This window comes from Triplophysa dalaica, chromosome 21, assembly GCF_015846415.1.
Source record: "Triplophysa dalaica isolate WHDGS20190420 chromosome 21, ASM1584641v1, whole genome shotgun sequence".
NCBI lineage: Eukaryota > Metazoa > Chordata > Actinopteri > Cypriniformes > Nemacheilidae > Triplophysa > Triplophysa dalaica.
This window is the reverse complement of record NC_079562.1, coordinates 2070055-2097260: the sequence shown is the minus strand read 5'-3', so window position 1 is coordinate 2097260 and position 27206 is coordinate 2070055. Positions and strand designations below refer to the sequence as shown.

The 27206-nt window shown below is 37.8% G+C and overlaps 2 protein-coding genes across 3 annotated transcripts in view; one reads left to right on the top strand and one right to left on the bottom strand.

Annotated features, from left to right (window-relative positions):
• Window positions 1-675: 675 nt before the first annotated feature.
• On the top strand, window positions 676-27181 carry slc41a1 (solute carrier family 41 member 1). Of its 2 annotated transcripts, none has more exons than XM_056734656.1 (11): window positions 676-811; window positions 8314-9361; window positions 13103-13210; window positions 17814-17885; window positions 18191-18335; window positions 19686-19832; window positions 22130-22277; window positions 22510-22589; window positions 22694-22828; window positions 23005-23153; window positions 23936-27181. In XM_056734656.1, exons 2-11 carry the CDS (start codon window positions 8900-8902, stop codon window positions 24119-24121), a joined length of 1632 nt encoding a protein of 543 aa, XP_056590634.1. In that variant the 5' UTR covers window positions 676-811; window positions 8314-8899; the 3' UTR covers window positions 24122-27181. The 2 variants fall into 2 exon arrangements, with proteins under 2 accessions (XP_056590634.1, XP_056590633.1); XM_056734655.1 differs by lacking the exon at window positions 676-811 and adding an exon at window positions 6942-7161.
• The window catches only part of si:ch211-112f3.4 (EF-hand and coiled-coil domain-containing protein 1), a 17325-nt gene continuing 14123 nt past the window's right edge, over window positions 24005-27206 (bottom strand). The window contains exon 9 of the transcript XR_008904984.1: window positions 24005-24143. The gene's annotated coding sequence lies outside the window, so the exon portion shown is untranslated. The remainder of the gene's footprint in view (window positions 24144-27206) is intronic.

Genomic DNA, 27206 nt, shown 5'->3' with positions numbered 1-27206 from the left:
CTGAAATAAAAAATCATCATTATAAAAAGGTGTTGAGTTGCATGTTGATGGCTACATCAGGTTTTTTTTCATTGTGAAGCTTTTTACACGCCTGTAAAGTTTAGGGACCGGTTTGTTACCATATTTTGAAATTGACCCTGCTAGAGTCAAATCTGATAACTTTCTCATGCACAGGAAGTGTATGCCTACGTTTTATCTTTTAAGCAAAGTTAAACAGTCACGTTCTCAAAATACAGATTATATTTATTTGTTGTACCTCTAGAGAACTATGAAGCCACTGTTTGAGTCTGATTTGCTGATAAATCGCTGTGTTAAACTGGTTCTTTTTAATGGTTCGTTTGAAGTGATTCGTAACATTTGTACATTTTGTAAATGAAAACGGGACGCATTTTACATTAAATCCGTTCATTAGACGCAATAAAAATATATAGTGGTACACAGAGCAGGGATTAGGCTACTTAACCAGGCAAAAGAAAGTTGGTGAGCCAACCGCCATAAAACACTAGAAGAAGAAGAAGAAGAAGAACAAGAAGAAGAACAATAAGAAGAAGAAGAAGAAGAAGAAGAAGAACAAGAAGAAGAAGAAGAACAAGAACAAGAACAAGAAGAAGAACAAGAACAAGAAGAACAAGAGGAACAACACTGAAATTGCGCGCGTGTAACTATGGGAACGCATTTTGCGCGAAGACCGTTCGATCTACGCATGCGCCGCAGTTATGTCGACATTTCAAAGGAAGAATTGAAAGGAGGCCCCGACAATGAGGTGTTTCAACATGGAACCGATCGGACATCACGATAAAACCGTTTACAGGTATCGCGAAATAATCTCTCTGACGGGGAGATCGGTAACCCGTCAAAGCGATTCACTTGGCTATACAATTTGACGACACTGTCATAGTTTTTATACCCCAGTCAAACGGTTATTGATAAAAGTAGCGTGTAACCAAATATTTAGGCCCTATTTAACAGGTTTATTGTTTACGTCTTAATTCAGATTTAAACGTGGCGCGTGGAATTACGAATAACTGAATTAACATTTCATTGAAGTGAACGACAGATCTGCTCAAATGAGCTCAACGCCCATGACAGTCTATTATATAAGGCTGTATTTATAGTTTTTGCCACTTGGTGCCGCTGTTGGTCTGTTTATGTGTCCAGTAACGTGCGACATTTTAAAGTCTTTCTTTACAACGGGATGCTTTTTTTTCATATATTCTCTGTGTGCAAATACATCACCTGGAATGTTGTACTATTTAAGCAAACTTGTATTATTCTTTAACAGGCACACAGTGGTGTTTTTCTTGCTGAAAAATCATTACTCTCTAATTTGTGAATCACTTCCTATTCTAAACATGAATGTTCCCTAAAGGTGAAATGTTCCGGGGTTGAAGTGCCTTTTTTACACATGCAAACAAGCTACTCTATAACCAGGCCTTCCTGTGCAAGATGCCTTCTAGCTCCATCCACCTGCACTGCATTCTGATCATGTGACCTCACTGAGTTCAGGACCACTGGGTGACCACCAATGCAAAGTAGCAGACCCCAGGCTGCAATGGGGGTGGATTTTTCACCTTGTGCCTGGAAAATGTTCCACATTAGTCGTGTTAAGCTATATGCGGCACTGCGGTGAATGTATTAAAGTAGGAGTTTAATGTCGTCTCGGTGTAAGAACAATGAGGTAAATTATAGCAGGAGTCAATCCGAGGTGGAAAAAAGCTTACTCAAGGCATTAGCACATGCGGCTCAGAATCATGAACGAATTACACAATTTAATGGGTGTTTCGGAGAACAGTGCAACAAGCAGTTTTAAAATAATGTTCTGTTATATTTAATAATAATCTAATGGTGTGACATAACACAATTTTCGTCCCTCATATTGACACAAATAGAAGCTTACTGCTACACGCTGAGGCTGTGTAAAGTTAGCAAATGTGATTTGTGAGCCTGGATTAGATACGTAACTCTGGCTGTGTGTGCGGAGATGAAAGATTGCTGGAGATACAATTAAAGTTAACAAAACTTTAATTGTTTTCGTCATGATCAAGATTAAGTGCTAAATTTCTGTATGTTAACCAATGAGCTTTTAATCTTCACAATGATGTCCTGATGCTGAACATGCTAGCAACCACCCAGAATACCCTAGCAACCATACACCGGTGACTTCCGACACTGTGGCATTTTGCACAGACAAACACAGCTATTTTTTTTTTGTAAATGTCATCACTGTTTTGGGTATTTCCTTGGTTTTTAGAACGTACTGCGGAAAAAGCAAATTGTATTCATTTGAGTTGTTTAGCTGTACATTAATATTAGTATGATCATGAAGATATATGGTTGACAAATATACCGTACACGTGTCCTGTGGTGCATGTATCCAAAAAGTAGAAAACAAACCTATAATAATATATTATTTGATATGATTAATATTAATATTTACAAAACAAAGCATAAGAGAGATTAATCTCACTGTTAGTTTTTCTAAAATTTTGCTGTGACACAAATGAGATACATTTACGATATATTTGTCAACTACATACAGTATATATGTACTGTATATATCACTGTAGCACAGTGTAAAATAAAACTTTAATATAAGGTTGTATTTTTTTTAACAATGAACACTACTTCTACAGCACTTTTTAATCTTAGTTCATGATATTTTCAGCATATACATGAATGTGAACACTTGTATTTGCTTTAACTGACATTAACAAGGATGAAAAAATGCAAATATTACTAATATGCTGAATATCCGTTAATGATGACTAATGCATTTAAGAATGTTACCAAATACAACTTTATTTTAAAATATTAGAAAGAGTTGTATATGTTGACCTGATTTAGATATTTGTGGGAAAGAGCTCGCAGGTTAAAGGTTATTTCTGTTTGCTCATCCTACACATTTTATTCGGGTAATGACCAAGGGTCTTGTTAACAATGATCTCAGACTGAACTTGGTGACCGTAAGGTGAGCATGTGTTTCCGTCCCTGAATTGTGTAACTAAATGAACTGTTGCGCATCTCTTCAAACCGCAGTGAACTGAAGAAAAAAGGTTAATTCAGCAATTAAAAAAGGAAAATATCAACTTAAGTTCATATAGTTTTTCTGTGCGCTCTTCACACATAAACAAGGTCAGAACATACCTTGTGCACAACCTGTGCTCGGATAATAGGATAATGTCCACAGAAATAAGGGCTGTGACTCGATTTATTGTTTGGGAAAAACATTGTTCTTGCTTCCACCCGAAGCTAGTTTCTTATAATTATTCAAAGTCAGTATCTTACTATTCGATAGTTCAAATTCTAAGAAAGACTATAATTTATTGACAGTGATCATGTTGTATGAATAGGATTGAAGTACTGGACATACTCCATTTAGAAAGACAATACAGTGTAAGTTGTGTGTTTGATCTTTCTTTTCTTGTCCACAAAACTATTCTAAGTTGTAATTATGTGGTTGAAATGACAATATATGTGTCTCGTTTGATGTTCGTATCTTGGTGTGTGAAATGCCATGCAGAATAAACAGATCTGTAAAATCAATGTTTTTGCTTCAAAGGGGGATTGTGCAGTTGTGTATTTTGTGGCATTGGACCTTGCGCCAAGTGTCATGTCAAATGTGAGGTGCATTGACTCTGTTCGAAAAACGAAAATCTTTTACGCAATATTTTGGCAGACGCTTTTCCAGGATTTTCCAGGTATGCAATTTATCAGTACACGCATTGGCTCGGAATCGAACCCCATGACATCGCTGTCATAGCGCTACCAGTTGACTTACAGGTACTCCTAAGGTAGAAGATAGATGTGTGCGATGTGTTCTAGGACTATCTGTTACACACTTGGGTAGCTGACTGTCCTAATCCATTTTGAATTCCTTAGAGAAAGACAAAAAAAACAAAAGGCACAGGGCACGGATCTGGCAGAAATATCCAGAGAGTTGCCAGGAGAGAGTGGTTGTCATGATGCTGAGAAGCATTGCTATGGAGAGATTTGTTTTGTCGGCTCATCTCTACCACAGCCAGGATTAAAAGCACTGCTGGAAATTGTTGTTGTGATGAACTACTTTGCAAACGGCATGTTGTTTAAGATTTAGTGAGCAGCACAGGGTTTCACACCTTCCTCTGTCAGTTGTTAATGCTAGATGGTCATGTTAAGACTTAAGACTTAAATTATTTTTAATAAGAATACTTGAATTTTAGGTTTTCTTTATGTGAATTTAACAGTATACTGTGCTTGTAGTTAGAATTTGCTTTATTGTACTTATCTCGATTAAAATATTCTGTACAAGTAGGCCAAATATAGGTGACTGACAAATAAATAAATAAATGTGTAATTAAATCTCTATTAATCTTTCTTTATAGCATACATTTAAATATTACTAAAAATAAAATATTGTTCAGCTTATTTTCAAATTTTTTGCTGTGTCACACCATTGCACACATGTATGGTAAACTTGTCAAATTACACATATGCTAAGACTTTTCTGTTAGCTTTTGTATACAAGTGTACATTTAAGTGTACTTCTAAAAAGTGAATTAAAAGTAAACTGTAAACGATTTCTGTTGAAATTACAGTATTACTGGCAGCAGTTTGCCAGTAACTTACTGTAGATTTACATTTATGTAATTTACTAGTTTGTTCAAATATAAATAAACATTAAACATTAACAAGTCTTTATCCTTACAGTAAAAATAAAAATAAAATAACAGCCTTATGCAAAGCATTACGGAAACCAAAATTTGATGTGGATTTCTGGTATCCAGAATGCTTTGCATGAGTGTGTTATTTATTGTTTTTTTTCCTGAAAAGATAAAGACTTGTTAATGTTTAATATAAATGTATCTTTGAACAAACTGTTGCCAATAAATTAGATAAATATTAATCTATAGTAAGTTACTGGCAACTAGCTGCATAACTACAGCAAAAACATTTACTTATGAACCTTTTATTTTATTTAAGGAGTAGGTTATGGGTGATAATGGTCAGATCATTTGGGAGTGAGTCAAACTACGCTATTTGTATTCTGTATCCGAGATAGAAGGGCAGCACTTACCTTACTCTTAATTAATTTTCTAAAGTAACTTTGTCAGAAGTGCTACACGTCACTATTTTTCTTAGTCTAGGTGCGTCTTATTGTAATTAGTCCATGACCTTTACATTCCATTCAATTAAAGCAGTAATCAGCCCAGTTCAATAAATTCTCTCCCTGTCCTGTGGACTTACTGAACTTACCACACCTTGTTTTTCAAAAGGATTTACTTGTTTTGCCGCATGGTTTAGTTGTGTCTCATGAGAATGGCATGTGTTGTTATCAACACTATTCTGTTTATTTCATTATGTTCTTTGACAATCTGATTAAGCTGCAAGAATCTCATTAAAAGCAAATATTTCTGCATTTGATGAATATTTATTTATAAATATTCACTTAGCCTATTTATAATTTATACCATTTTGTGTCACATGACCACATATAGGCTACAAAATCACTTACGTCAGAAATATATATCTATTCATACATGTAGCATACCACACACGTGGTATATCAGCAGATAAGGGAATCTGACTCATGAACCAGGGTCATGAGTGATTAGATGGAAGACCTTTTAAGTGTCTTGAAAACAAAAATACACCTGTAAAAAAACACCTTATTATCTAAAAGCCTTTCATAAAAAGTTTTCTGGGTTTCTTTAGAAAAAACTTCAGATAAACATTCTTAGACCTTGTTGGCAAGCACACTGTCAGAACTTAATTCAAAGAATCTTTTTCTGCTGAGTCCCAAAGCCGGCTGCAAAACACTACTGAGCACTGGGTGCCAAGGGATCTTGTTAAGGGTCAGTTTGGATCGTGTTGATGCCTTGGGGTGTGAACACGTTGCGGTCCCAGTTGGCCAGCTGAGAGCAGCTTGCCGTCAGCCTGATAACTCTCAGAACAAAGCCATTCACTTCTCAATACTTTAGCTTTAAATTACATGTGCTGGAAAAATCTCCAAGGATTTTGAGGCTACTAATATTGTTTCCATAAAGCAGGGTTGCTGTTATTAAAAAGTGACATTTTCTTTCATCCGTACAAAATAAAGGCTAATAATAAATCCCATGTTTTAGTATCTCTTGTAATGTAAAATTGAACTGAAACACTTAAAACCCCCGAAAAAAATACTTTTTAAACTATACTTAATTATTCGTAACTAAATATTGTATTACCACATACTGTATAATTGCCAAACTGTCTTTATTTTTTAAATGCTAATAAAGAAATACATTAATAATCACATAATTTAGAACTGAAATTCACACTAAATTGGCACTTCCTTATGGCTTTATTAACTGAATAGAAAACACAGAATATAATTTATATATAATATAATTTAAATTATATTATAAAGCTATTTTGGAGTCAATCGTATATTGTGTGCTGCATAACTCTTCATTTAATTTTGAAAACTGTAATTTCCTCTTGAACGGATATAAGTTAATAATAAAAGAAAAGATCAAGCCAATGTATAACTTCTTTCGGAAACGATTTCAGGAAGACAAACTCATTTAATATCAATGATTCTCCAGGGTGTTAAATGAAAAACAACCGCGCATCCTCGTGTTCGCACGTCTCCGCACATTAAGCGCACGCGTTCCCTACTATTGTGAAGGAACCTAAATATTTATTACGTTGCGTGACGCTCGGGTCTCCGATTGGCTGTCAAGGAGACGTCGAGCAAGTGCATGCTAGTCAGATGGCGAAAGAACGAGTCGTGATAGGATGCCGGAGCCATGAATACGAATTAGCATGTTGTAACACGCTAGAAAGATTCTCAAAGGTTACCAGGCAACGTCAACGTGATCTAAGTACATATTCATTAACCAAACCGTAGTCATAGTAGGTTTCGAAAGTGTCTCTCAGGGCTGCGCCAGTGCGTCAGAGTTACCCGCCTGGCGACTTCCTCCTATCATATAGATGCGCAGGATTGAGCGTGTGTGTCAAATGGAACAATGTAACGGATTGGAGTTGACAGCCTCAGCCGAGGGGGTTACTTATTAAACTGGTTTCGAGTCCATCATAACACTAGATAAGGGCATGCGAACGAGCATATCAGCATCGGGTTCCGCGCGTTCATGAACTGAAGAGAATGACAGCGGCTTTAGAAGATTCCCGTTTCTTCTTTTCAAGGTAGACGCCACAGATGATTGATTTACCCGTATCTTATATCACCTGCATGATATTTGTATGTCTGATGTGATGTAACAAACTGCGTCATTTGTTGATTAATGTGTTACTTAGTTTAATATGTGAGTTCTTTTGGAAGTGCTTTACGCATGTTAGTGTAATCAAACCATACGCGCTTGTGAAGTAACGATTGCGTCTGTTTAATATTTATAACGTATAAAGTTGTTTTAGACAAATAACTTATTTTTAAATGAAGGTTACTACTATCAATAGAACTTTCGAAACTTTAAAAAAACTTTATTCCTCTGATTTCGAAAAAAATGGGCTTTAAATACATGAGCCAATAAGAAACTTTAAAACGTATTATAGCCTATATACAATTACTATATTATAACTAACAAGTGCACTTAAAAAAGACAATATTAATCGTAATCTTACTCCTCCATAACTCATATCATATATGAATAATGGTTTTGATTTAACAAGGGTTTGTTTGACATGTTGTCAGAGCCATTTAAAGTAGGCTACCTTTATCTTTTAAATAACTTTTAATGATTTGGATAAACAAATCAGTACTGTTTCGCCCTGATGTGACAACTAGTTGGTTTTTCTGTTGTTTTAAACTTTGAAACAAGTGTAAAATGCGCGGAATAAAGTTTTGTGAAAGAGATGGGCGAAAGGTGTTCATGCGAAGCGTTTTAATTTACGTCGTCCCATACTGGGCTGGATTTGATCGGACTACTAAGTAGGGATTTTTTTCTTTCAGTGCGGAGGTAATGAGCAAATTGTTGTTGGCTCGTAAGCTCTTTTCCTTTTGCCTTGCTGCAAGACGTTTCTGGATGTTGGTTTTCTGTGAATAATCACAAAGAAAACTTTTGCGTTTTTCAAAGTATTGCGTCATATCGTGTTTTTTATGTTTGACGTCATCCGGGAGTTGTTAAAACGTCAGAACTGACGGGGCATCTTTACGCGCCGAGCCGGTTTTTAAACGTGTGCTGGTGTCTGGTTGAAAGCCTATCTATCTATGTGTCTATGTATTTGCATATGTATATGTATAAAACAAGTACTATAGGCTATATAACTATATATAATATACCATATATATATGTATAGGCCTATGTATAAAACTATTTATATTGATTTTTCCTTTGACAGGTGAAAACTCCACCCTATCAAACTCGGGCATTTCTGTGTAACATTACCCTGGCTCCAGTGACCTTTAAATACATTTCAAAAACCAATTTGCCACGTGGTGTAAAGTAAGACGGCTCCAGTCCCCCAACTGCCCAGAGCTGGTCGGAAAGTTTTGCCAAGTGCCTTACATACACGCAAGATCTGGACATTCTGTCAAGACCTTCAAAGCCATTAGTTTTGAGAATTCGTTTTCTGAGACTCCAGCGCATCAGCCCTGCCGTGAAGAATAATTTGCATCTCTTCCCCCTACAGACTAACATGTTGTTTTCTGTTGTTATGACCTAAAAGAGAAACATTGCTTTGAATGGAGAACATAATTTGCATGCTTCCCAAGTTCAGGCAGGATCTCACTCGAGCCTGGAATAGGGGTATGCACCTGCCTCTTTTCCTCAACCTGTAGATGCACGGATTCATTTAGTGCCACCCGCCTCCTTTAATGGGATAAATTATCTCCAGAGATCAGGTGAATCGCTGATCTAAACTCAACGAAAGCCTCGGAGAGGATTCATTTTTTCTTAATTGACACCTCACGTGCTAAGGCCTCCGCATGGTACTCTGGTCGAAAGATCAAGACAAACTGTCCGACATGTCCACCGGGACGGAAAGGATAGAGATGATGAAGGAAGGGGTGCCGCCAGCGTACCACCACTCCAATGGGTCAGTCCATCCAGTCATCATGCCCGATAACAATGAGGAGGCACCCCAAAACGGGGAGTACGAACTCACGGAGATGACCTCCCTACCGGACCACGATGGTCAGGAGAATGAGCGGCCGGAAACGGGGGTCATCGACTGTCGGGCCAACGCCAAAGGCCAGAGAGAAGAAGACGCGCTCCTGGAGAACGCCAGCCAAAGCAATGAGAGCGATGACACCAGCACGGACCAAAGCCCGGTGCCGCCGGTTCAACTAAAGGAAACATCCTTCTCTATTGGACTCCAGGTTTTGTTCCCTTTCCTGCTGGCAGGGTTTGGGACAGTTGCAGCCGGCATGGTTCTGGACATGGTACAGGTAAGGAAAAATGTTCACCTGCTGTTTAAATGATAGAGTGCGAAATTAGAAAATGTACAGATGACAAGTTATAAGACTTTAAGCAGACTTTAGGTTCTGATAAAAATCTGGGGAACATTCCAGTGTTGTAATATATAAATAATAAAAGGGGGAAAAAATTGGGTTAAATGATTAGGTGATAAATGTGGTCGCTTATTTAAACTTTTTACCTTTAGTATGATGATTCACTTCTTAAAACATAACATAATAATCTTCTCTTTAGTACAGATGACTTTGGTACCCTTATGAAAATGAACAATGTTTTTTTTCTACAAATGCAACCATAAAAACTTGGTTACTATAGTAAAACGATGATAATCACCAAATAACCATTATTTTGCCATAGTAAACATATGTTAACAATGGTATTTGTAGTGCAACTGACCCTTTGAGCCTGTTGCGTGTTTGTGATGCCATTAGTTATTCAGATGTTTGTACACTGAGAGCATCAGTGTTTTCATGCTGTGTGCACTTTCAGGGGTTGTCCCCAACAGCCTGCTGCGGTTGTTATTGAGGAGATGTCATTGATTTAAAATCTACAAAAATGAGACATAATGGCATCTCGTCCCTGAAAGAGAACGGAAAGAGCAAGATCGATAGATAGATAGATCCTGTGTGTGTTCTTGTTGAAGGTTTGTTTAGAAATGACTACTACTAGTTGTATATTTCAGAAAGGTCAATCGGATAAAGTCTGCTTTTTCTGCATGCCTCGAAAAATACATTTGTAGTTTGAACCAAAGTGTTTTATCTTAAAGTCAGAAAACACAAAAGTTTTTTGGGGAAGAGGTTTCAATAAATCATACTGTTCTTGCTGTGATATTTAAGGTGGAGGTGGTGGTCTAGTGGGTTAAACCACTGAACTGGTAAATCAAAAGGTTGCTGGTTCGACCCCAGCAGCCACCACCAGTGTGTCCTTGAGCAAGACACTTTACTCCATGTTGCTACAGGGGGATTGTCCCTGTAATAAGTGCACTGTAAGTCACTTTGGATAAAAGCGTCTGCCAAATGACTAAAATGTATCCTGTGATGCTCATTAACTAATTGCTTTATTAGTCGATTACATTTTCTTACCAGATAATAATTCTCCTCACAGTAAGCAATGGGTAAAAGTCTTGTGGCCATCGTATTGCTTACAAAATGCAGTTAACTTGATATTTTTTAACAATTTAGTAAAATAACTTTTGACTTCTCAAACTGAAATTCTGTAGTGCTGCTAAACATGGTAGAAACTCTGTTGTAGATTTCCATTGTATGGTGTACATTTCAGCATATATTCAGTGTTTTTCAGGACATGTTTGGTTGTGTTTGGCCTTCAGGGTCTGTCGGGGTACAGTCAGCTAACTCCAGGTAAAAAGTTGTCTTGGTTTTGGTACAATATACACAAATTCTGAGGATGGACGTAGGGAAGTGTATTTATTCTTCATATTGCGTTGTGTGATCGGCCATGGGCCATTCGCCACGTTATAGACAATCCCTTTAGTCTTACCCGGCGTGGAAACTTGTTTTTCAAGAGGCTTGATGATTTCGTCTCTGCTGATGTGGAATCCATTGTGCTCGAAGAGCTCTCGTCAGACCAGATCTGAATGAAAGCAAAACTATTTTTGCCTCCAGGAAAACAGGCTGCACATTAAGATCGTACAGGAAGCCACAGAAGGTCTACCACAAGCTGAATGTCACCTCATTGACACGGGAATCCGTACAGACCAGAATTACCTGTCCTCTGTAACCTTCCATCAGGTCTTATATAGTAAAACTATTTGCGTGTGTAAAGTTTGTCAACTTTCAGACATGTCGGGTTCATTCCTTGCGTGTCACAAGTGCAGATGACAATTTGATCTGCTGAGGACTTCCTGTGGAAACCCTGCGGTCTTTTATGGTAGTTGAAAATGACAGATGTGTGAAAAAACAAAGCAGTTTTGAATCGAGTTGGCAAGCAGTAGGTTAGCATTTGTGGTGATCGCAACCTCAGGTGTTAAAGGGCAACCAGGTCTGTAGCACGTCTCAGAATTCCTCTGTGACCTTATATGCCGAGCCTGGGAGACCAAGGTGTTGGAACTGTGGGTTGCCAACCAACATTGCACAATCCTGCAATCCGAGCCCCCCCTCGGTCGCATGCCTGCACTGCTGTGCGTCGAGTTCACAGAACCCTGGGAGGCACACGGAGGCACTAGCCAGGACTGCACTGTTCCCTGAAGACAAAATTGACTAGGGCAGGGAGACAGAGAGAGAGAGAGAGAGAGAGAGAGAGAGAGAGAGAGAGAGAGAGAGAGAGAGAGAGAGAGAGAGAGAGAGAGAGAGAGAGAGAGAGAGAGAGAGAGAGAGAGAGAGAGAAAGAGAGTAGGGGAGGCTCGTTCAAAGGAGACCGAAGACAAAGTGGCAAAGCGCCAGCGCTCAATTGATGTTCGTCCTTTTTTTTAAAGTGGCCCCTGAGCTGCCAGAAACTCAAGGGAAAAGAAACGGCCATTAAACGCGCCCGCGGAAAGCTGCATTTCTCACTCTTACCAGTGCTTTTGCTGACATTTGTGCCAATCTTTATTGTTTAATGTAGACAATTTTCTCTATAGTGTTTAAAGAAGAAGTGTGTCTTCTCTGTGCTTTGTTAAATCGTATCATCAATAATTGTTTTCAGGGTCGGACAAACATTGCTCAGGCTCAAATATAAATGCCTGGTTTCACAGACAAGGCTTAAGACTAGTCCCAGTCTAAAATGAAAGTTTGAGTTGTCTTAACTGAAAATAACATGCAATGACATACCTTAAAATATACCATTGTCATTGCTTTGTCTCAAGATGCACACCAGTAATGTTTTTACTGAGGCATTTTTATAAAAGCGACTTAAAAATTCCACTAAGGTATAGTCCTGGCTTAAGCTGAGCCCCGTCTGTGAAACTGGGCAACATGTAATATTTTCAACTTATAAATGTCTCATAGTTTTCTCAGTATCTAAACGTTGAAAAATGACCCATTATCGCTCCATTTACCCCGTCCTCCATGTGCTGATGGGTCTTAGAATTGATTTAGCCCAAAGAATTGATTGAATTGCTGTGAGAACGCATCTAAAGATAAGCAATTCTTTTTTCATATTGATCTACGCTGCATTGCATCTAAGGCATTGCAGCCGTATGGAAAAAAAACACAGGCTGCCAGTTACTAGAGTCATCAACTTCTCAAGCCGTCCAAAAATTTATGCTTTGAAATGAGTTCAAATGTATGCAGGTGTTAGTATGTTACTTGCTTTGGGGATTTTCCTCATGAATAAAATCTAAGAACATGGAGATAGTCAGTAAAAAAAAATGCTACTCGAATGTCATTTACTCATCGTTCAAAACCTGTATGAATCCTCTCTTCAGCACAATACAAAGATATTTCAAAGAAAGTTGGTAACATTGGCTTCCGTTGTATTGACACACAAAACCACTAAGAAATGTCTCAAAAATATATTCTTTTTGTTCTGAAAATAGAGACGGATACAGGTATTGAAACAGAAGGATAGGTAAAGGATGATCGATTTTTCAGAGATAAGATTCCAGCTCTCAGAATCATAGATCGGACTTCCGCCTCATGATCAAAAGAAAGTGATAGCAATAGGGTCACATTGAAGATCCATCATATCAGCCTGATTAAAACATGGCTTACAGACGACTTCCAACTTGAGTTTGCCTGATGTTTAGTTAAAGTGAACTCTCATCTCTCTATCCGCAGCATTGGACTGTGTTCACAGAGGTTACTGAGGTCTTCATCCTGGTTCCTGCTCTTCTGGGTCTGAAAGGGAACTTGGAGATGACACTTGCATCCAGACTGTCCACCGCGGTAAGTTTTATAGTAAAACACAAAACCACTTCTTTCCGAGTAAATGTACAGTGAATAAAATGACTCGATGATCTTTGGTCATACCACCATCTCTGAAACCCTCACACAAAGTTCATATCAGACTTTAACTGGAATCCAGTACATCGCAAAGCAATCAGGTCAATGGAAAGTTTTGACCACACAGACCCGAATCTGTTAGATGTAAATCAACCGCCAACTGTTTTTTCTCGGAGGCCCTGCTAATTATCAGCAGATTAACTTTCTAATGCTCTGACATGTAAAAGAATAAGATCCACATGACTACATTTTTCTTTATATATTATCTGTGCACATGAAGTGGATTGTCTGTCTTATCTTGGGTCAGTGGCTTTATGGAGAGATTATAAACCTGACCTAATCTTTACCGACCCACTGTAAAACCCTATGAAATGATTTATCAACTGTTCCTGTACCACAATTTGTAGAGCATTGTGTTAGCAGCGCAAAGGGTTTGAAATCCGGGGAAGAGGGAACACATACTAATAACAAAACATACTGTAGCTTAAAATGCACTGTAAGGCCGTGTTCCTCTTTTTTGACAAGAAAAAGTTGATAATGGCGCTTTTTTAGTTAAAAAAAACAATCGTAGCTATTCGGTTACGAATAGAAGCCGGCAATGTTCAAATATTGCATTTGTGCATGGAGGCAGTTTAGGCTTCATAGGCAGCGTAACAGAATTCTATTTAAATTATAAACAGAGACGTCTTTGTTATTACCAACCACACATTTAAAAACTACAATACTAATTTCTCGCTGCGAATGAAATCAAAGTTCTAGAAAAAAACAGCCTTAAAAAACTTAGTAGACCATTTCAGAGACAATTTTCCTGTTTATAGGTTCATAGGTACTGTATGTCTTTAGGTAAAACGATTATTTTTGTTTTATTTTGTTTACTACAACTCGCAATATTTCTCCCAAATTTCTAATAAAAATATTGTTTCTACTTGCATTTATTTGCAGAAAATGAAAACTGGAGGAACAGGTCAAAAAAGCACCTGTTTCACACATACTCCGTTTGCAATGCATATTTTTTACGTGCCCATGTTTACATTTACATTTTACATTTATGTTAATGGATAACATCATTGCGAATGCGGTGCGGTCTATCCGTTGCAGTTGTGGTGCGGTGCCTCAGTGCAGGCCGAAATTCAGAGAGCAGAATGATGCACACCCACATTACCCACAACTCACCGCGAGTAGGCGGACTTTAGTAAAGCTCCACTGAATTAATAAATTAAACAACTGTTGCGTCAAGTACAGAGTTAACGTTGCATATGAATCAATTAATGAAAACATACTTAACGAAGAGCGGTATTGTGATCTTTGTGCCACAATTTCGTCTGGGCAATGACGGCCACTTCCCTTTCCTGTTAGTCTCACACAGCAAAATGTATATACTTTTCTTTTACAAAAAACAGTTCATATGTTTACTGCATAGTATAAGTCGGCGAATTGGGACACAGCAACGCTCAAAATCACACAGATTGAGATGAAAACTGTTATTTCACCATAAATGGTCTAACAGAACCTGTTCACTTTGTCAGACCTCAAATATAAGTTCACATTTACTTTTTAGCAACACAACTATAATATGTGCACATGTGTAAGAATAAAAAAGGAAAAGTAGGAAAAGTAACAAAAATATATGTGACAACCTTGTTTTTATCGCAGCTTTCAAAACAGAGGTGGCGATATACAGGCAAAACTTTTGGATTGGAGGATATAACTTTGTTTAAAAATGTTGGTTTCGGGCAACAATACTTGGGCAAAATACAATACGAAGAAGTTGATATCAAAATAAAGCTGTTATTCGTCCAAAGATCCTTTGTGGCGTTTCACAATTGCTGGAAAGTGACTCATACAGTAGACTCACTCTGTTAGTCCAATTAAATATATATCCCTTAAACACCTCATCTGCTCATGACAGCTTGTTTGTCAAAGTGTTACCAGTTATGTGAGCTTGGATCTTGTTTCTGCAGTACAATGCGTTGCACTTAATCCGTGGCAGTTTTATCTAAACCCCAAAAGCAGATTAGATGCTACGTGTCTCCACCTTCTCCCTGTCAGGGGTTCCCTGCGTGTGTGCTTCAGAACGAGGGGCTTTATCGCCTTGCAGAATATCGGCAGGCTTATAACCCTGAACCAACACTTCAGTTATCAGCGAACGGCAGGTTCAACAACAGAGGTGCCTCCCATTCTGAGCCGGCTCCGTTTTTCCGCTCACGCTGTGTGTGTGAGCGCTACACACGGCAGGACGCGCTGTGGAAGAATTGCCGTGACCGCTGGAGTGGGGTCACTTTAGTGGGCAGTTGGCACGTCCTCAAAAGCTCCTTCCTGTGGCCTCACGGAGCTCTTGTGCTCGCACACACATGTGATTCTTTCCTGCCTTCTCCTTTATCCTGTCGGGCAGGATATTTCTAATATGGTTGTGTTCATTTGTTGCCATTGTAGTTGGAGCCAAAACAGAAATCAGATGGCCGGAAAAAGAATAAAATTGATGCTTTTTTCGTTATTGTGAACAGAACAGGCTAATATTGTTTGCATGCTTACTAAAGCACCTATTGGGATTTTAAGTGAACATCTCTTGGAAAGGAGAATGACACTTTTTCTATAGCTCCTACTATACTGGGGCAAACCTCTAACTATAATAAATTTAGAGATGAAACATATATTTTTAAATAGACTTACCTTGAACACTTAGAGTCCAAAAGCCAAATGCAAAACATTAATGGTGCAAATCTGGAATCGGTACGATTTTGCTAGAAATCTTATTAGTCTATGTAAAGATAAGGATGTACAGTTCAATTCCATTAGGACTGTTCAACGATTAATCATGCCCAAACACATACGTATATTAAAGAAATATTTGCCCACTATATATAATAATAATATAATTATATATATATAAGAAGAGTTTGGTTCCAAAATGAGATCATGTTTTTTATTATGTTATCATGTTCTTATTGTCTTTTTGTTATTATCTCTTAAAACAAAACAAACCAGCTGCAGTTTGAAGGCACAATAAAAAACATGATTATCTCATTATGGAACCAAACTCTTCATATATATATTATATATATATAAGCTTTATATATATATATATATATATAACATAAAAATGTATACACATATATAAATAAACATGTATTCCTTTTTATATTTTTGTTGAATATTTTTGTGTATAACATGTATGTGTTGGTGTTCACAAATGCAAAATTAATATGCACCATACACAGACATGCATTATGTAAACACAATATAATTTATTCTGGGTGCGATTATTCGTTGAGTAACTCTAAATTTAATTCAATAAAATGTATTCGGATGTAATTAAAGTACATGAAACTTGTACTTTTAAAAACATGCAATTTTAGGTTTAAACAAAAAAGGCAATAGAGAGGCAAAAGAAATGGATTGAATTTAAGGGGTTTGTTGCAGGTGTCCAAAAAGTATCTGTAGGATTCGAGGTTGGAATCTTTTGACTTTGTCCATTAAGCAACCATCCATAAACCCTCAGCAGCTCCAGAAAACACTCTCCACGACTCCGATCACCTTAGCAACCATATAGCAACGCCTTGGCAACCACCCACGAAGTATGGCATTGTGTCATGCATGGGAAAGTAACACTCACGTTTTTTTCCAGCAACTAAAAATCTAGTTCATTCATGCAGAGACGTGTAATTCAGTTTTTTGAAGAAGTTAAGCGACAGAGTTCACAGGAAGCACAGAAGTACTACAACTCTTTTGAAACGTAATGAAAGACTGCAGCGAGGTGGACTGAATTTCTAAGCGGGACCGCTGGGCCCGTCAGCCTTGGCGAGATGCATTCTGGCCACGCACTCCCGCTATTCTACTTCCTGTCTCATTCAGGAAAAGCCCTGGTTCCTTTACACGCCGGTGTTTAACGCTGCTAAATTGTTTCTTGAAGTTGCATTGCCAGCTTTTGGGAGTGCATATGTTTGACCTCACGTTTAAAAGACGCAACACTCCAGTTTTGTTTAATAAGTGTCCTTAGTTAGGACGCAAAGACGGTGTTGTGGCAGGTAATGTCGACCCGGCTGTGCTTGTCCAAGTCAGGGAGGGCCTCGAACATGACACAGATCCTGTCTCTAGAGCCGGAACCACTCAACATGACACTGTGTGCTGTGAGAGATGAGAAAAGTAGCGAGAGCAAGATGAGATGCATCTGTCCAGCTCATCAAACGCTCTTTTGTCTTGTGAACTGACCGCTGTTTGTTCTGCTGGAAGCTCGGCCCACAGGCACCTCTCGAACACTGCCAGCAATATGCATAGATTATGTTTCATTGTTTTATTCTGAGGGTAAAATGACGGGGCTGTGGTTGTCTCGGATCAGTATGATTTTCTTCTGTGGAACAAGAAAGAAGATATTTTGAGAAATGTCGCAGTGTCTATACAACGGAAGCCAATGGGAGCCGATGTTGTTTCATTACATTCTTTAAAATATCTTCTTTTGTCTCCAAAGCCACAGCAGTGATGTGAATTGTGTGTAAAGTGAGTACATTGTGCAATGGTCGTAAATGGATTTCCTGTGTTCTCTCTTCAGGCTAATATCGGACACATGGATTCGGCAAAGGACATGTGGAATATGATCATGGGAAACCTCGCACTTATTCAGGTTGGACACTTTCTAAAAATATAAATCCTGTTATTGACGCATCCACGTCTTTTTTTAAATCAAGTGGCATATCGTGTGAGCTTTGTCTTTTCCACATTGCTACTAGAGCGAACGATTATGTATGAATTAGACAGACGTTTTCTTGGACATAACCCCAAAATCCAGTAATGTCATGTGTACACTGATGATAAAAGAGAACAAAGTTAACGTGACATGAACAGGACGGAAGACTTTGAACTGGCTATTGGATGATGGTTGTAGAGACGGAGGTGTGTGAGGTTCACCGTGACCCTCTCTGCCCTCAGGTTCAGGCCACTGTGGTGGGCTTCCTGGCGTCTATCGCCGCTGTCATTTTTGGCTGGATTCCAGAGGGCAACTTTAAGATTGGGCACGCCATCCTGCTCTGTGCCAGCAGTGTGGCCACCGCGTTCATCGCTTCTCTTCTGCTAGGTGAGAACATATGTGGAGTAATGTGTTATATGAATACACTTAGTTAAAAAATATATATTTATAAATATTTAAAAAATATATAAAAAATAAATAAAGCTGTTTTATTTTGGGGGAAAATGTGAAAACATTATGACACAATGTGCTAAACATGTCATATGTATTTTACCTACAGCCATAACTTTGTTTGATAAAAAATCACAAATCTGTTAATTTGCAAGTACTTAAAAAATGTTCCTTGCTTTATAATAATGATTTGTTGAACTATGATGTACGACTTCATAAAAAATGTAAGTTTGTAAGTTAAACTGTCAATTAATATTTCAAACAGAGATGGCGATAGAGAGGCGAACCTTGCGGCTTTATAAAAACCCAAATCTGTTTCATCAAAAACTCTGCTAAAATAAATTTCTTATTTAGTATTCTTAAGTCACGAAACATTTACTTAAGATGCAAAATTACTTTTGAATCTAAAATCTTGTTTTCTAAAAAACAATTGTTAAAATTAAGTTTATAAGTTAAGTTCCATCTGCCAATGGGGTTTCAATTCAGATTTCAACTTACTTCAGCTTAATACACTTTTCTCATCCGATTGGCAGATATATATATATATATTTTTTTCTAAATATGTTGTTTTGTTTCTCAAGTAAATGGATCTTGATTTATGATTTTTTTTATTTAACCATCTTTACAGGGATGGTATATCCGCAAATGATGATCCTATTATTGTTTGTTTTTTCTTCAGTTCCGGCTTTACCAAAACCTTTTCAAAATCGTATTAATTACCCAGCAAACTAAATCTTACTTACAAATTTTTGTCTTGTTTTTGTCTTGTCAGGACAAATAGCTAAAAAATCTTAATTTAAGATATTTTAACTTGAAAAGAAAAATGACTGCAGATATAAAGTTTTCAAATTATGAGAGTTTACATCTGCTTGAAAAATAAATGTATTCAAGTTTCAACTAACTTCAGTAAACTTAATCCAGGTTTATTGTTCGTATCTGATTGGCAGATATTTACTTCATTTTGATATGTTTGAGTCACTTTGCTAGCTGAAAAATGTTGATATTTGTGTAATGTGTTGTTGCTGTAAACTTAGGAAAAACATTATAACAGCGTTTTCACAACTTAAAAACTAAAAATTTGTGCTAGCTATGATGAAAACCACCTGATGCTTTTTTGAACCTGGGAACATTTATTTCAACACTAAAGTGCATGTATAACCTCCAAACAGGAGGAAGCAAAGTCTAAATAATGCCTGATCTTATTGTTTGTGACCGACGCAAGATCCTGTGTTAATTCTGCCATTTCAACACTAATACGGCAAATATTTCCTCTGGCGTTCCTTCCAGGTCTTATCATGATCGGGGTTATCATCGCCTCCAGGAAGGTGGGCATCAATCCAGACAACGTGGCTACCCCCATTGCAGCCAGTTTGGGTGATCTGATCACGCTGACATTGTTGGCTGGCATTAGCACAGGACTATATAAAGAACTGGGTAAGTGAAGACGCCAGACATGTGCTTTATTTCCAGTTCGGCATTTACTATTAAAGCATTTTGTGACTCAAAATAGGGATCTGGTAGTGTAGTATAACTGTGTGTAATGCATAAACTACCACTGTTTACTACATTGTATTTTAGGACTACTGTGAGTTCCGCTTAGATGTCAAAGATAAAGGATACAGCCATGAAATCATAAAGATATCACATACACAATCTATGTAAACATACAAAAGTTTTTATAAGATTTATGACTTCGCAGAACTGTTTAAACCTTATTTCTCTTTACACACACCTTTATTTGGAAGATTGGTTTAAATGCTTCAATTACTGTCCATGAAGTCTTTATATAGTACACCTGTTTTCAGAGAACTGTTTTATAACATCCTGTTTATGTTTCTTCTTCGTCTCTTATTCATTTATTCATACAATGAAAGTGAATAAAGACTGAGATAGTCGGTCACTAACATTCTACCCAACATCTCCCTTTCCCTGGAAAAATAGTCATGCCGCTTTGGATAAACAAAAGGATGAGGAAGAGTTCTCGGGTGAACTATTTCTTGTAAAAGTCTCTATGGTAGCGTGTCATGGTGGCGTTCACCTTTTGTCCCGGTGAGAATTATCATGTGGTGTCTGTTTACCTTTGAATTTAGGAGAAATACATTTGATCAGATACCCCTGACTCACCGTGTTGAGTCACGTATCCGCGGCTGTGTCCCAATTCAGGGGGCTGCAACCTTAAAGGTCACGGACTTACTAGCGAGGACTTGGTTTTCAAAGCACGCAGCCTCAAAAGTCCATGGAGGGAACTGAAATGAGACGTCTAATCTCACGGAGGATTTCCTAATGGCGTGATTTGTGTCACTAGTTGCGTAGTGACAGCAGTACACAGCAGAGACGTTTCTGACTTTTTGTAAACAAATACGGAGCCAGAAAAATGATATTTTATTTTTGAGAATATGACACGTGTATGTAAATTACAACAGTCCAATAGTTTATTAAATTAACCAACCTTACAAGTAAAAAGAACACAATAATGCACCAATGATGTTACCTTAACAACACCATATTTAATATTTAAACACTGAAATTGACCGTTTTTGTGAATTACATACTTTTATTTAACTAAATTTCTGATGGTTTATTAAAAAAATTCAAGCCGTTGAATGAATCTCGGGATAGCCGAACCGGTGAAGGATACATTCATTCTATCCTTAATAACTTGCGGAAATAACGTTGCATTTTGTTGATGCTTTTGAAGCAACCTTTGAATCAAAACAGCCTTACCAGCCTTCAGTCGCGCTGCTGTGACGCATCTGTCTTAAACTTCAGCCATCAAAGCCACAGCCCCCAAATTGGGACACAGCCTGTGTAAACCACTTCCTGCGGTGTTTCCCATCTTAGGGTTCTTGTTTCTTATTGGCTGTCTATTAGAGTACGTTTACACGATGAAAAACGTTTTTAAAGTTCTACTTACACACGACAGCATAATCAAAACGATCTGTATTTACATGGATCCGAGAAAACAAATAAAAAGTCTGTATTATGGATGCCAGGCCAGTGTTTTAAGCTAAAAGCAAATACACTTTGTCGGCGAGTGTGTGTTTATGGTTTGTGTATATAAATAGGTTGTAGTGTTGCAGTAAATATACTTTTTGCCGGAGAAATAATAACAAGTATGTCACGTGGCACAAACATGCAGCATGGAAGCCGCCATTATTGTTTTGGGAATAATAGACTGAACGCTTGATACACATGCTTATGACATCGTTGTTTTTAGAAAACGCCGTCTCAGAGTTTACGATAACGCTGTCCTTTTCAAAAACTTGCAGTTTGAGACCCGTTTTCAAAAGTTTGCATTTTCAATCCCCCAAAACGTCATTGATATGTAAATGAACTGCCAAAACTTTTAAAAAGTTTTCAGTTTTTAGTTGAAAACGTTCTTAAGTAAACGGCCTCCTGGACTTCTTTTGTCACATAGTGTACTTAGCCCTCGCAGTCCCTCCTTATGTACACACTTTGCTGACCTTTATATCCAGAATGGTAGAAATGTCTTTGACGTTCTGGTTCTCAAAATATTCTTAAATGTGAGATGTTAACAGTGACGAGAACACGAATATGAGAAGAGAATAATTGCATGTTTACGTTTTTCTTTTCAAACCTCACACATCCAAACCCTCTTAAATGCAAAACATTGGTGTTAATGTGCTTAGAATACCAGATAGGACCTAATTTTGATAATTGTTGTGTTTTCTTAACTAACATAAACATCTGAACTCTCTCTTTCCTGACAGAATTCAACAACTATGCCAACCCGATGGTTTGTGCCTTCTTCGTTGCCCTCACGCCCATTTGGGTCCTCATCGCCCGGCGAACACCTTCCACGCGGGAAGTGCTGTACTCGGGATGGGAGCCCGTCATTATCGCCATGGCGATCAGCAGGTAACGATCACTCATTATGATAAAGATGCTCTGTTTGGTTATTTCTTGATGACAGATGGTTTGCTGAAAGTGACCCGTCTATCATACTGTAGCCATACCTATCCAACAAAGACAGATGTTTAATAAATCATCATGGAATGCTCTAGATAGTCAACAACCTCCCAGCATTCCACATTAAAGAGTTTGATGGTAGCGTGTTGCTATATTTAAATCTTTGTTGGTTTTGAAACAGTGTTGGCGGCCTCATTCTGGATAAGACCGTGTCCAACCCAAACTTCGCCGGTATGGCGGTTTTCACTCCAGTAATCAATGGTGAGTGTCTCGTCAGCGTTTTTGTAAACTGTTCACAGTAGTCCACACTAGAATGCACCCAAAAAACTGGTTCACACCATTTAATCTTGTTTGTTTTGCTTCAGGTGTGGGTGGAAATCTAGCGGCGGTACAAGCCAGTCGAATCTCGACCTACCTGCACATGAACGCCCTGCCCATAACCGAGCCCAACCCTACTCCACGAAAATGTCCAACGCCATGGAGCACATTCTTCGGGTCAGGTAAATGTAAACAAATAGACCTCTGGGTAAATATGCTTTGACACACCCATCAGCTCTATTATTAGCAATGATGTCAGTTTTATTGATATTAACGTATTTGGCTGTATTGTGTTCGTCAGGCTTCAATGACAATACTTACTCTGACACACCTGGATGTTGTGTGTGTTTTCTATCAGGTGTCAATTCACGATCCGCCCGAGTGCTTTTCCTATTGGTCGCTCCCGGTCACCTGGTCTTCCTGTACACCATTAACTCTATGCAGGGTGGACACACCACTCTCACCTATGTCTTCATCGCATTTTACATGGCCGCAGCTCTGCTTCAGGTATAGAAGAGCATCTCTGTCTTGTGTTGTTTAAAAAAACTGGTTTTCTAACAGAGAGGTTGGTAATGATATGATATACATTTTCACTGCACTATTACCAATGAAGTATTCACATTGTTCAATATATTATCATGATATTTATTGGATATCAGTTAAATGATTATCTTTGATTCTATGTTTTTTTTTTTGGTCAATAAATCACCAAATCTGCCTGTAGGAGACAGAGACCATTGTGTATTTTAATGCATTATTTTAAATGGTTGCTGAATTATTTATGATATTATCAGATGGTTAGATAAGAAATTTACCACAATTTGCCACTACTGGTATATATATATATTTTTTTAAGCCTATTTTAGGACCCGATTATTTCAAGACACACATTTAAATTCACACTTTTTTTGACATCACCTATTGTGAGTGTTACCATGTCTTATTCATCTCTTTTGCATCTCCTCCTCACACTTGTATGTTATATCTGCATTATTTCTCTTAGACATCAATTAAATGAAATAGAAAGCAAATCTTTTGTTTAAGGCTCGGTTGTCTCAGATATTTCGACAGAGAAAAAGAGGCAAAATCTTAAAAATGTCACAAATTGAGCTCAGTTTTGCCAAAAAATCAATATTACAGGAAAATCTCTCACCAAATTGACCCAAATCCAAATTATTTTACCTCTACAATCTACATTCACGTTACACCTCTTTACTTTTCATTGATGTTTTGGTTTTACTAAAGAGCGATCTGATAAAATCCTCCTTATCCTCTTTCTCGCCATCTAGGTGATAATTCTGCTCTACATGGCAGACTGGATGGTGAACTGGATGTGGCGTCGAGGGATGGATCCAGACAACTTCTCCATTCCCTACTTGACCGCTCTGGGAGACCTGCTGGGTACAGGCTTCCTGGCCCTGTGCTTCCACATCCTGTGGCTACTTGGAGATCGTGACACAGATGTGGGGGACTAATCCACGCTGCTTCCCTTTGACTCTGTCAAAAAGACGCACACGTCATTATTTATAATGCCACGTAGAGAAATAATTTCTATATTGTTATGGCTACAATGGCTACCATGATTACATTGATGCTTTAGAATTGAGCTGTAATTGTGTCGTTTTTTTAGCCACCGGGTGAACACGGATCCTCATTATTTTTCAATGGGGATGTTCGGCTCGGTTTATAGCCAGTCGTGTTGACTGCATCTAAAACCGACCTTGACTTGAAATGTGTCATGAGAGGCAAAAAAACAAACAAACACAGAATGCTTAATCACCAAGTGCTCTAAAATTATTAAGTAATAAAAAGTTTAAAGTATTTAATGCGTTTCGTTAACTAAAGACAACACCGGACCATCACAGAGGGACCTAAATATCTTTTTCATGCTCGAGGTTTAAATCCTCCAGACTTTAAATCCTCCAGGCGGTTCATGTCCACGATTGAGCGAATTGAAAAATGAAGTCAGGTCGCCTCGCTCTTAGTCAATTACCAGACGCAAGCTGAACGGGGACCTTTTTGCGATAAAATGCTGCATGTACAGTAGAGTACTGTAATATGAAGTAGTGATCACCCTGTATGTTTAACACAAAATGCTGCTTTTCCAATTTACTTCTGTAGTTCTGTCTGAGCTCACAAAGAGATGCGGTCACCACAATAGAACTTCATTATTTTCCCAGAAATCCCTGACTTGAGTTGTGAAGGTCTCGCCTTGTTTACTCTTGATAAAGTATCAGACTATGTTTCCGTTGCGTAGGTACAGTACGTTTCCGACATGTACACAACAGTTTCGCCCAATCAAGAGTCTTCTGGGTCAGAAAGATTGTTTTAAGCTTCTCAAGTCCACATTCAAGCTTCGAAATCTCTTCCGCACGTTTACGGGGCAAGAAAAGTTGATGCATTTTTTGTAGACTGAGATGGCTTTTATATACATATGATAGTTTATAAATGCTGTGCCAGTTTGAATGTATATCCGAATGAACGTACTCTTTAAAGTCAACACAAAATCAACATTTCTTCCAGCATCGACACCTCTGGCAAGTCGGTTCAAGTGCTTGTCATAATAAAATCCAAGGCAGCTATTTCTAGTCATGCAGATACAACCCGCTTCAACTCAAATCACAAAACAGTTATTAATAATATTATAATTAATATGTTTTTAAGTTAATCCTGACAATAGACATGCTTCCTAGAATAAACTAAAAGTCTTGTGTCTGCCTTCAAACTCTAGACGTTAATACACTTCACTTTTCATGAATAAATCTTTTTTCAGATTGAATATTCTTTGTAATTCAGAAACATGGACAATTATTAAAGATAAATGGCTTGTGAAAGGCATGTCATGTTTATTCGAAGACTTTCACGAACTTCAATGTTGACCTGCTTAAAGGGCTTCAAATGTATTTAAAATAAAAAGCAAAAACGTACATTTCTTAAAACAATTCGCAAGAACACTTGTGTTTAAGGGCTGTTTTACCACCGCATGATTGTAATGTTTTTTAACTCTGAAGCCTTGCTCGATTCTCAAATCCCCTTTTATCCTGGTTGAGGAGGAAGATGGTTTTATTCGAATGCTTCTTATGAGATTAATGCCACTCGGAAACACTTGAAATAGCTAACAGGACGGCTAGAAGCTAATCCGTACCTCGGTACTCGACTGTAAACGAAGAATCTCTAACTAGTAGTCTGACAGACCATTGACATGTTCATCTAAACGACCATCTAGTGAGGCCTTAAAAGAGAAACTGACCTTCAACAACGTGTAACGTTAGCCTTACGGTATTTAAGGGCTGTACAGAAACATCACTCCGTTTGTTGGTATCTCACACATCATATGTCTTAAAAACAGAGACATTTTGACTGATGTCTACCATGAGGCCGGGCACAAAGCATAATGAATGCATCATTTATAACCACATCTTTTGCATATTCCCAATGCGTGTTTTATTGTAATTTTTTTTGACATTGATTTGTCTGCTCAAAAATGTCTGTTTTAGTGTTTAAAGAAGAGATTTAAGGTCACGTCTTGGCAGATAAGATAGGTCACTGTGCACAAGATGTACTGTAATGTCATGAGTTGGCACTAGAGGTCACATGTCCTGTACCGCAAACTTTATGCCACATTTGTGCATTCAACATCCTAAATCTTACTGTGCAACTAAACATGTGCTGCCAGTTTACCATGACAGCTCTCTATAGTTGTGAATATTTCTTCAGGGGACGGGAGGCTTTGTTTATTTATTTCTATAGATGTGACAAAGCTATTTGTACATAATATATTTATTCTATAAATGAGTCGTTTATTTTTCATTTTGTTCTGTGTTTCCGTTATGTTTTTTTTTTTTTCTTTGCATTGGACCAGTAGAGATGTTTACTGTACATTTGTCAGTAATTGTTTTTTTTCTTTGGTAAACTTTAACAACATATCAAAGTTTGGTGCCTAATATCCAGCAAAACCTCACACTCAATTTGGTTCATTGAATTGAGCATAATCTTCCTTAACAAATCACACGCAAGGCTCGACACGTAGATGTTGTAGGATCTCTGATTTGTGTGTGTGGTTTCTTCTTGTTTTGTATATGGGCTTTTTTTTAATTTGTTGATGTGATTTTCATTTTGTATTGATGTTGATTGAGTAAATCATCCTGTCTGCTGTGTTCCAGCAGGGCAGATATACAGTATATCAGTGGTATAGTTATCCAAAGCGTGACCACTGAAAATCCCATAAAATCAATTTATACAATAATGAATATTTGCTTGTGGGTTGTCTAATATGTCATACCTTTACGAAGATAGAACAAATTAATCTGTCACTTTAATTTACTATTTACTACACTTACCCAGAAAGCAAAAATATACATATAAGCCCCTATATGATCAGAACACCCAAAACAAACATCTGAGATGAGTTTGTCTGGTTTTCATTTCAATATCACCATCTTCTGCCCCAGCTGCTTCAATCTGATACTGTCAAGGGGAATTAACCGAGGTACTTGTAATTTGCTGGAAATAAAAATATAAGATTTTATTTCGTACCCGCTGTGTGCTTTCCTTCATTCC

Excerpts from the sequence above, each read along its gene's own strand:
- slc41a1 (XM_056734656.1), top strand. The coding sequence starts at position 8,900 with ATGGTACTCTGGTCGAAAGATCAAGACAAACTGTCCGACATGTCCACC. Across the intron at positions 18,336-19,685 it reads CATCGCTTCTCTTCTGCTAG|GTCTTATCATGATCGGGGTT; the intron begins GTGAGAACATAT and ends CGTTCCTTCCAG. Across the intron at positions 23,154-23,935 it reads TGGCCGCAGCTCTGCTTCAG|GTGATAATTCTGCTCTACAT; the intron begins GTATAGAAGAGC and ends CTCGCCATCTAG.